We start from the raw sequence: 10,961 nt of genomic DNA, 5'->3' as shown, positions 1-10,961 counted from the left end.
TTAACCACCCATGAATGTTGCCAAGCTTGGGGATGGGAGAATCAAAGGTACCACAAAAAGTAGACACTCTTTTATGTGGGATAAAATAGTTTTATCCCATGCATCTAGTGTTGCAAACAAACACTAACTAAGAGTATGAATCTTATACATAATATCTCAATCTAAAATTTACTGTATAAAAAGTTATATATCATCACCATAATATATTAAAGTCAGCAATGCTAAAAAACATAATAAGTTTAAAAAGTATAATATAAATAAATTACTTAGATCAAATTTTGGAACACTTCCTTATAAACGAAATTCGTCGTAGTATTTGAAGTGTTTCCATCTTTGTCACATATAAGTATCTTCAATCCTTTGCAACTGATAACTCTTGAGATAGAACATATAACTGTCTATGCGAAAACACCGGCTTTTGAAGATAAATACCTACATGTTGAAGCGACTGGCCTTGACTTTTATTTATTGTCATTGCAAACGAAAGCATGATAGAAAACTGGCGACGTTAAAATTTTAAAAGAAATCTGCTATTGGATGGCGTCAGAGTGAGTCGTGGAATAAAAACCTTATGACCAATGTTGGTGCTTGATATAATTTTTGCTTCCAAGACTCGTTTTCTTAATCGCGTGATTGACAGTCGGGTGCCATTGCACAAACCTGACGATTGGTCTATGTTTCTCAGCAACATGACTGAAACACCAACTTTAAGCTTTAACTCATGATTTGGACAATTAAATATATTTACTTGTCATTGTAGTCCAACACTTCCTTCAAATCCGGATTGATCAATAAGTTTGACACATTCAGAGCATTCGATAAACCCGTTTTTCCTAATTTTTATGTGAGTGTGAAATAATCAATAATATAATCGTACAAAATAAAATAAAAACATTATGGCCGATCTAGGGTTCAGGGTTAAAAAATACCGTGGTCCTAAAAAATTGAAGAATGACCACAATAGATCCATTGTGATCATCTTTGAGAAGATATGCATCCATTCTTTCGGCAAAAGCTTCCCACAAAGTGCATATAACAGTATTTTTCCTGAAAATTAAGTAAATTGTTATGAATAACATTAAGAGATCATCACACAACGATCTATTATATTTTAAATACTCTAAATCTTGGACGACAATCTCCAAAAGCTTGTGTTTCTTGTCCTTGTCCTTTATATTGATCTCCTTTATAGGGTCTTTCTCAACCACGTGGCCAATTATATGTGCAACATTAAATAAATTAGCAAGTCAAAGGAAAACACATCAACATTTAATGATATAATCAATATAAAATTAGTAGACTAATATGAGTAGTTACATACCAAACACTAAACTCTCATCCACGTTCTGTTTGATTGTGTCAAACGTAGCAAACTGAAAAAATATTACAAAAAAGAATTAAATTATTATAAAGAACACAAAAAAATATATAAAAGGGAATTAAATTGTGATAAAGAACACAAAAAATATTTATAAAAAAAAAAGGAATTACTCTAATACTTTGGAAGAATCAGACAAAGAAAGAGGAATTGTACATTAATCCGGCAAAAAATATTAAAAAAAAGGAATTGTAGTCTGATAAAGAACACAAAAAAATGTTAAAAAAATATTGAATCTAAATTATTCGACGAATGGAGATATATTTAGCGCATATATTTAGCGCAGTGGAACGATCTCTGCCCCTATTGTTTTTAGAATTGAGAAAAATAAAAAACTGAACAAATTAAATGATACATAGGGTTTTTGGAGAACTCCAGATATATAAACATTAACAAACTCATCATATCCCGTTACTTCTGCGATTAATCGACAAATCACACAAAACTGACATAGGATTTTTGGAAAACTCCAGATATATAAACATTAACACATTCATCATATCCCGTTTCGACAAATCACACAAAACTGAGAAAAAATGGATGAAATTTATTGGATCGAATGAAATCCAGAAAATTTGAAATTGAAGAGATTCAAAAAAAAAAAAAAAAAAAAAGAGGTTGTAGGTTGATGAACAAACTTACCTGTTGACTAATGGAGTTAATTTTTGCAAAGAGAAAGATACCCACAGAAAAGTGGGAAAATGATATAAATAGGTGTTTAAGAAAGACATAGGAGAGGCGGGTGTACAAAGAAGAGGTGGAGAAAGATAAGGATCGTATGAGATATGTATGCATGGGGTTGGCCGGATCCGGTGGTGGTGGTCGAATAAGAATGGTGGGTTGTCAAATTTGAGGAAGAAGAAATTGTGAGATAATGAAAGGAGGAGACAAAATCTTGCACAAAAATGAAGAATATGGATATAGATGCTAGATTTGTAAAGAAGAACAGAAATAAAAATAAATAAATAAATAAAAAAAAAAAAAAAAAAAAAAAAACTTGAAGGAGATGAAGTGCAGAGGAGAGAGATGAAAAGTGTGGGTGATGGGGAAGAAGAGGTAAAACAATAAACAACAATAAATATTAGACAACGTAAAGTTTAGAACTAATTAAATGAAAATTGAAATAATAAAATAATAAAAGTAAGAAATAAACAATAAAAGTAAAAAAATAATTAAATGACAAATATAGCCATAAAATGAGCGGGAAAAAAAACCCTAGGGTTTCACCAGAACAACCTTACTTTTATTAATAAGATATAATATATAAAAGAATCACTTTACCTATTTACAGGCCAGGACATAATTACGCAGCTTTCTTCTAGTTATCTTCCAAGTGTTCTTTAATTGTTATTAGGACCCCATATTGTTTTAAATATTGCATAATAGCCCTTAGGTAAAATCCTCCTAACTTCCTAGCCTATAAGCAAGGAAGATTCCTCCTATTTTTCCTTCCCAATTTTCTTACGGCAGTTTCCTTCTTCTTAGAGAAGAAACGAGAATTTGTGTCTTCACTCTTCTTCCTCGCATCCTACAGCTCGATGAAAAATCCTCAAAAATTCCCCTTCTTCTCTGGGAAGTTTCACATCTAATTAATGGGATTAATTTCCCTATAAAATCCACCAAACCATCAAGAGGATCGGACACTCGATAACTCCACAACCTCCAAGTTCAGCCCCAAAAGCCTTCAAGCCAAGCTCTGAGAATCCTTCGGTTTACTCTTCCTCTTTGTCTTCGATTTTCTTCAAAGAGGTAAGGACTTTTGGTCTTTACTGAATTAATGATAAATAATAAGATTATGTTTATGTGTTTAATTGATTTATATGTTTAGGAATCGGATTTAGGGATCTAGGTCACGAAATATAGATTTCCATGAACCCTAGTTCGAATTTCAGATTCGTAGCCTCCGCTTTCGGTGCATGTTTCATCGATGATTTATTTTCTGAAAATTATGAAATTAATTGTGCATGTAGATGTTTCTGTTAGCTTCGTTTTGATATATGATATGCGTAATTCGGAAATGTATTGATCAAGTTATGAACCGTTTTCTGAAACTGCACGATTTCTGAGTCATCTATGAATTATGTGTTAAATTAAATTCTATCTTAGCCCGATTCATGCGATTCTAACTGGATATGATTTAAGACTTATAAATCTGATTCGCAGCAAAATTTCATGGCGTTTGGTTGAAAGAATGATTTATTTGGTATTTTTAAATTTGAATGCTCTGTTCTGAAATTCTGCTGGTGTTAGTGTATTGAATTAATTATTTCTCTCACGTGGATAGGTATTTTACTGCACTGTTTTAATATGGTATAATTAACATATATGTGAACATTGTGTGAAAATTTCATAAGCTTTGTATGTACGGTTTAAGAGATATGAATTTTCAAAGTTGAAATACCAAAGCTGCCAGATTTTCTAACATAGAGTACTATGAATGAAAAGAGTTGTTAGGACGTTATTTAGAGGACATAGTTCTATCTAAGGATACCTCTCAATGGATTTAGGACCGATAAGAGTATAGGTTCATTTAAGTAATTTGAAGTTCATTATTAAGGTATAATTGTAAATTCTTTTGAAACCTTGATGTGATTAGATTGCGAAGCTGATACGATTTCTTTATAGTTCTTTGGGATGGAGTATGTGGATTTGAATTTCATGTATTATGTGCGTATGTGTTATTATGGTTATGTCTATATATGCTACAATTATTGGGTCGTTGCATCCCCATATTAATTCAACATTTTGTTTACGTGAGTAAACCTTGTGAGTATACGAACTTATCAGGTATCTCAAATGATTCATTAGTAACTTTTCAACGTTCGTTTTAATTATGTCAATACAATGCAGTTATTTACTTGTAGTTGTGGACTTCTCCTTTTAATTAACAGAGTTATGTGGATGGGGATGGGAAACAAGATGAAATTGTTGATCAGGGTTGAGGAGAACGTGATGGAGAGGAAGATAGATACTAAGGCCATGGCTTGTCGATATTGAAGGCAGATCGATAGAGAAGAGTGGTGTTAGGAATGTGACCTGAAAATTGAGGGCACAAGAGATGGCCTTGATTCAGAAAAGAGAGGAGGCATACAAACGAGTTTAGAGCTAAGAAGAGATTGTGTTTTCTATAAATAAGATATTTATGTTTTGTAATTCATAACAGATTCTTAGCATTAGATACTACTAGCCAAATGATGCTCTGAAAGATTGGAAACGATATGATTTTGTTTTAATATATTTATGCTTTGTGATTTTGTTTTAATATATTTATGCTTTGTGATTTTTTGTTGATTGTTTATCAAAAAAAAAATGTAGTAAAATAAAGAGAACAAAACAATTATGGTGCTATTGTGACGAGAAAAGTGACTGATATTTGTGACAACCAATGTGACGGATTGCTTGTGACTGAATTTTGACGGAACATTTGTTACAGAAGCATGTGACGGATTATTTGTGATGATATTTATGACAGATGAATGACGGAACCTTGTGACAGATTAATGACATACAAAAATTATTTATGACGGGATCCGTCACTAAATTTAGGGGAGTTCGATAAGGTATTTGTGACAGAATGTTCCGTCACCAAAGTGTGACGGATTGAAAAAAACCGTCACTATTTTAATTAGTGACGAGGCGTTATCTCACGGACGAATTCCGTCACACCTCCGTCACCAAAGCCTGTTTGTGACGGATTTTCCTCAATTCAGTGACAAAAATCTCCGTCACAAAAGTCCATATTTTTGGTAGTGATACACACATACAAGAGGATTTATGGCTCCATATCGTGGTGTACGATATTGGTTAGGAGACTATCGTCGTATGCGTGCTTTGACCAAAGAAGAAAAATTTAACCATGCTCATGCTCAACTAAGGAACGTCATTGAACGAACATATGGAGTTCTGAAAAATAGATTTCCAATTTTAGAAACGATGGCCCCTTTTTCATTTGACGTGTAGAGAAATATAGTGATTGCTTGTTTTGCGGTGCATAATTTTATAAGAAAATAGCGTATTAGTGATAGATTTTTTTAGGAGCTTGATCAACCCAATGTGCCTTTTGATGGTGCGAATGAGGATGAACAAGATCATGAGAATGATGGTACAACAACCGGACCATGGTGGGGGGAGGAAGACATGCAGTATATGGCAAATGTCCGTGATGAGATAGCAACTCGGTTGATGCATTGAGCGACCAATTATAATTTTATTAAATATTTGACGTTAATTTTAGTGACTTTAATCTTTTAAGTTTATTTTAGCTACTCTAATGTATTTTTATATTTTTGCTACTTTTATTTGCGAATTTTATATTTATTAGTTGTTTGAAATTTACATTTTATCTATGTTAAATATTTTAAATTTATTCTATAGCAAAATGTTTAATGTCCAACAAAATTTTATATTAAATTTAATTAACAAAGTAAAATGTTGCATTAAATAAGGGTATAACAGGAAAATAACAATATTCAGACATTACTGGTATTTTGTTATCAAATGGACTTAATAGTTCAGCATTCAGCATTCAGTCACAACTCTTAATCATTCAGAAATAGATTCAGCATTCAGCATTCAACGCTTAATCCTGTCAAACGGGCCCTAACTCGTAAGATAAGGAAGTTACAGATTGTAACTTGGAATCAGAGGCGTGGCCACCCTTGGGCAAGGATGGTCTCAAGTCAACCCTCAATCGGAAAACAAAAATCCGCTATATTGCACATATATATTTATTATATTCACCATTTTTTTATTATTTAGTCCACCCAAAATCTAATGTAATGCAAAAAAAATTCATACGTTTCTTCTTTCCTATCATCTGGTTTTTGTTAAAGAAAAAAATCATTTTTTTTTCAAGGGCGCCGCCCCCCAAGCCTCAAAATTTGATGTCAATCATGTAACAATATCGTAGTTTCGCTATTTTAGAAACAATCATTGATTATTAATTTCTTTACGTTATTTTTTATATATATATATTCGGCATGTAGGTGATGAAATCCTAGTTTCGCCTCGCCACTGTTTAATATTAAGTAAGATAATGTAATCTTAACGATTTGATTAACTTCATCATACGAATTCCGATTGTATTTCTTAAAGTTGTACTAGAAATCGCATGAATAGGTCTACATATTTCATGTTTTATTTATTGATTTCTTATATTTCATTTGAATTATTTATATATAATATAAAAAAGAATCTATGCCCACAATGATTGACATGTGGCAAATGATGATGTCATTTATCAAAATTGCTTAGTTGGAGTTCAATTGATGAGGTGGATTCTTCAATTGGTGAGTTGTCAATTTTATTTTGGTATGTATTTAAGTTATTTCCTATTTAACATTTATACACTCATTTAAACAATTACCGCATGTATATATATTATTTCCAAAGTTAATATTTTATAAATTCGAAATAAAAAAATCTTATTTATACTTTCAGTATTTCAAAATACATTTATTGAAAAAATTGATGATACTCAATTTTTTTTACGAATATTCAAATAATTTTCAGAATTTTTTTTTAATATTAAAATATTAAAATAAAGGAATATAATTTTTTTTTTCTGAATTTTCAATATTTTGGAATATTGGGATATCCATTCAATAACAAAAATTGGGATATCTGTATAAAATGAATATATTAATAAATAAATATATATTTCATAAATTTTTCATTTGAATATATAACAAAAACTAATATATATATATATATTTTTTTTGAGGATCAAAAACTAATATATATATATATATATATATATATATATATATATATATATATATATATATATATATATATATATATATATATATATATATATAGGCATATTATTTTTTAATTTTTTATTTATTAAATTATTAAAAAATAATAATTAAAAAATTTAATAAAAATTAAAAAAAATAGCTTTTTTTTTAGTTTTTTTCCCTATAAATCAACTAAATTTCATTTTTTGTTAAACATTTTAATTAATTTTGAATATTTTTTATTTTCACTTTTTTTGTTTTCTTTCAAAGTACAAAATTTTCTTAAAAACTACTATTTTTATTTTTTTTATTTTTCACAATCAACTATAAAATTATGGTAAATAACTAAAAAATTGTGCCACTCAAGGTTTACCAATTTGAAATCAACTATTAGGTATCAAAATCAATTGCGAAACGTATCAAAATCAACTACAAACTATCAAAACTAACTATAAATTATCGAAATCAATTAAAAAAATATCGAAACCAACTACAAATTATCGAAATCAAATACAAAATTATCAAAACCAACTATAAATTATCAAAACCAACTAAAACAAATAGCAGAATTCGAAAACATCTAAAGAAGTGACGTAAACAACTATTTTCCTATGCGAGATACCCAACACAATTTCAATATCAAAATTTTCGAAGAAAAAAAAAAGACGCAAACGATGGCAGCGTAGGGGCGGAGATGGCGTCGGCGTGGATGAGCCTCGCTAATGGCGTAATCGAAAACGCTAACCACAAATATTGACGAGTAGATAAAACAACACATAATATTTTTAACAAGTAGATAAGGTAAAAAAAAATTATCAACATCAATATAGTATCAGTATCGATAGTAGTTGGTATTAGTATTAGTATTAGTATTTCTATCACTATCAACGTCAATATCGATATCAATATTAGTATCAATATTAGTATTATCAATATTAATATCAATATTAGTATTAGTATCAATGTTCGATAATTTATAGTTGGTTTTGATAATTTTGTATTTGATTTCGACAATATTGATACTATTAGTGATACTAATATTGATACTATTAGTATTAGTATCACTATTAGTATTATCAATATTAATATTAGTATTAGTATCAGTATCAATATTAGTATTAGTATTAATATTAATATTAGTATTAATACTAATATTAATATTAATATTAATATTAATATTAATATTAGTATCAGTATAAATATTATTATCAAAATTAATATTAATATTAGTATTAGTATCACTATTAGTATTATATTAGTATTAGTATCCGTATCAGTATCAATATTAGTATAAAATAGTACTAGCATTTGCATTTGCATTAGCATTATTATTAATATTAGTTTTAATATTAGGATTTAGGATTATGATTAATGTTAGGATTAAAATTAGCATTATAATTAGAATTATGATTTGTATTAATATTAGCATTAATATTAGTATTAGTTATTAATATTAGTATTAATATTAATATTAGTGTTAGTGTTAGTGTTAGTGTTAGTATGAACGTTAGAATTAGTATTAATGTTAGTATTCTTATTAGTATTCATATTCGTATCCGTATTTGTATTTGTATTAGTATTCGTATTCGTATGCGTATTCGTATTTGAATTAGTATCCGTATTTGTATTGATATTGATATTGATATTGATATTGATATTGGTATTGATATTGATATTGGTATTGGTATTGGTGTTGGTATTGGTATTGGTATTGGTATTGGTATTGGTATTGGTATTGGTATTGGTATTGGTATTGGTATTGGTATTGGTATTGGTATTGGTATTGGTATTGGTATTGGTATTGGTATTATTATTAGTATTAATATTGACATTGGTATTGATATTGATATTGATATTGGTATTCGTATTCGTATTGGTATTGGTGTTGGTGTTGGTATTGGTATTGGTATTGGTATTGGTATTGGTATTGGTATTAATTTTGTTATTAGTACAAGTATTGATTTTTGTGTTAATATGAGTATTGGTATTAATATTAGTAGTAGTAGTAGTAGTAGTAGTAGTAGTAGTAGTAGTAGTAGTAGTAGTAGTAGTAGTAGTAGTAGTAGTAGTAGTAGTAGTAGTAGTAGTAGTAGTAGTAGTAGTAGTAGTAGTAGTAGTAGTAGTAGTAGTAAAATGTGCATGTTACTCACAAAGAGTGTTAATAGACGATGTCAATGCATGTGTTATAAAACACTACTTTGATAATTAAGTTTCTGTTAACGATACAAAGTATTGTACGAGATAGTTGTACCGTTAGGGTCTGATAATGTATCTTATTTTTTATATCACAATTTCTGTATTTTATATTTTCTTTTTATCATTTATTTTTTTTATATCAGTAGTTAAATCAAATGGAATTGATTTTGTTTTTAAACTTTTTAGATTATATCATATTATTTATCAATTATTCAATGTTTTCGTTCAATAATTTGATCTAAAACATATTTTTCGTTTTTTATATTACCCCCATGTATCACATTAGCATCTTCTTTTCATACATAAAGGTGTTTGAATTACCTCATTGGCATGTTTTTGTCATTAAAAAATTGTACTTAGATTTGATCCCCGTGCATCGCACGGGTGAGTTACTAGTTGTTATTAAATTACAATAAAAAAAGGTTGTTATTAAATTAAAAAAAAAATGACCTTTAGATGTTTAACATTCGGATTGAAGGGTGTTTGCGTAATTCACCCGAGGTGAAGGAAGATAAATAAAATAATATTTCGATTCCATTTGTGTGCAACTTGTCAAGAACCTAAAAGCCTGCAATTATGTAATAAAAGAATAGAACATTTTATTAATCTCACATCTATTAAATAATTAGAATGTAATAATAAATATGGGCTAATATTTTATAATGTTTTGAAGGATATATTTTTTATTTTATTTTACTACTCCTTACAAAATTAACCGAGGGGAGGCCATTATTAATTTAATTGGACATTATAACTTAATTTAAAATTTAGTTTTTATCACGAGCTTGTGTCACTTTTAATGTTTTTAGTTGAAGAACAAGCATAATACTAATAACCAGATACTATTTAATCAATCGAACTTAACACTGGCAACCGAACTTAATACCGGCAACCGAACAAGGCTTTTTTGAATACCTACATTTTGATCTTAAAATTAAATGATTTTCTATACCGTTTATTATAATTAGGGCAAATTATGGCCACTAGATACCCTTGAGTTATGGTCAAATTATGAAACCACCATTCTGTTCGGGTAATTACATTCACCCCTCAACTATGTATTATCTTACAAAAATACTATTTCAGAGGTAAATTTAAGGATGTTAAATTGGTAAAACCGAACCAAAATTTCGATGCGCCAACTTTTCATGCCGTTTACCGAACAGAGAAATATTATTGTGAGGAGAAATATCTTGCATGGAAAAAACAATGAAAAGAAGACAGAGATGTTTGACCAAAGGAAAGAAAGGTTCAAACAAGGTGTCCCCGTTGTTTGCTTATTGTTATTATTATCATAAACTTCATCACCATACAATATGAGTTGACTCATTGACTTCGTCTTCTCCAATATTATATGTTCCCTTGTATAGTTGTATTAGTTTTCCAACACAAAGAACAATTCATCACTTTCACTCGTTTCAACTGAATGTGACATCAAAGATACCTCTCTCTTCACATCCTTGCAAACCACAATCTTCCAATTCTCTCTCTCTCTCTCTCTCTCTCTCTCTCTCTCTCTCTCTCTCTCTCTCTCTCTCTCTCTCTCTCTCTCATCTAACTCTTGCTCACATTAGTTAGTGATATGCCTAATTGGGCCAACCCAATGGGCCTACAATTTCTTTACCTACTGGGCTACGAGCCCAATA

At 29.4% G+C, this 10,961-nt stretch overlaps 1 protein-coding gene and 1 long non-coding RNA gene across 6 annotated transcripts; one reads left to right on the top strand and one right to left on the bottom strand.

The window, feature by feature from the left end:
• Window positions 1–234: 234 nt before the first annotated feature.
• LOC148764998 (uncharacterized) lies at window positions 235–2,281 on the bottom strand. 5 transcript variants are annotated; one of them, XM_088813602.1, is made up of 7 exons: window positions 2,021–2,281; window positions 1,322–1,373; window positions 1,120–1,195; window positions 930–1,047; window positions 749–833; window positions 569–660; window positions 235–432 (listed from the first exon to the last, which is right to left on the bottom strand). In XM_088813602.1, exons 1-5 carry the CDS (start codon window positions 2,171–2,173, stop codon window positions 807–809), a joined length of 426 nt encoding a protein of 141 aa, XP_088669728.1. In that variant the 5' UTR covers window positions 2,174–2,281; the 3' UTR covers window positions 235–432; window positions 569–660; window positions 749–806. The 5 variants fall into 5 exon arrangements, with proteins under 5 accessions (XP_088669728.1, XP_088669731.1, XP_088669730.1 ...); XM_088813605.1 differs by lacking the exon at window positions 1,120–1,195 and having other exon boundaries at window positions 2,021–2,245; XM_088813601.1 differs by lacking the exon at window positions 235–432 and having other exon boundaries at window positions 455–660.
• Window positions 2,282–2,645: 364 nt separating this feature from the next.
• On the top strand, window positions 2,646–4,640 carry LOC105967757 (uncharacterized). Its single transcript, XR_001173682.2, has 2 exons — window positions 2,646–3,127; window positions 4,270–4,640. It is a non-coding gene; the product is annotated as an uncharacterized LOC105967757 (long non-coding RNA).
• The last annotated feature ends 6,321 nt before the right edge of the window (window positions 4,641–10,961 follow it).

This window comes from Erythranthe guttata, chromosome 14 (assembly GCF_056151865.1).
Source record: "Erythranthe guttata isolate IM_541 chromosome 14, IM_541, whole genome shotgun sequence".
Taxonomy (NCBI): domain Eukaryota; kingdom Viridiplantae; phylum Streptophyta; class Magnoliopsida; order Lamiales; family Phrymaceae; genus Erythranthe; species Erythranthe guttata.
This window is presented reverse-complemented; position numbering and strand designations above follow the sequence as displayed.

What these genes read in the sequence shown, in the direction of transcription:
- LOC148764998 (XM_088813602.1), bottom strand. Translation starts at nt 2,173, where the DNA reads ATGCATACATATCTCATACGATCCTTATCTTTCTCCACCTCTTCTTTG. An exon ending in TTAACTCCATTAGTCAACAG is followed by an intron (nt 1,374 to 2,020) that starts GTAAGTTTGTTC and finishes ATATTTTTTCAG; the next exon opens with TTTGCTACGTTTGACACAAT. An exon ending in GGATGAGAGTTTAGTGTTTG is followed by an intron (nt 1,196 to 1,321) that starts GTATGTAACTAC and finishes TGGTTGAGAAAG; the next exon opens with ACCCTATAAAGGAGATCAAT.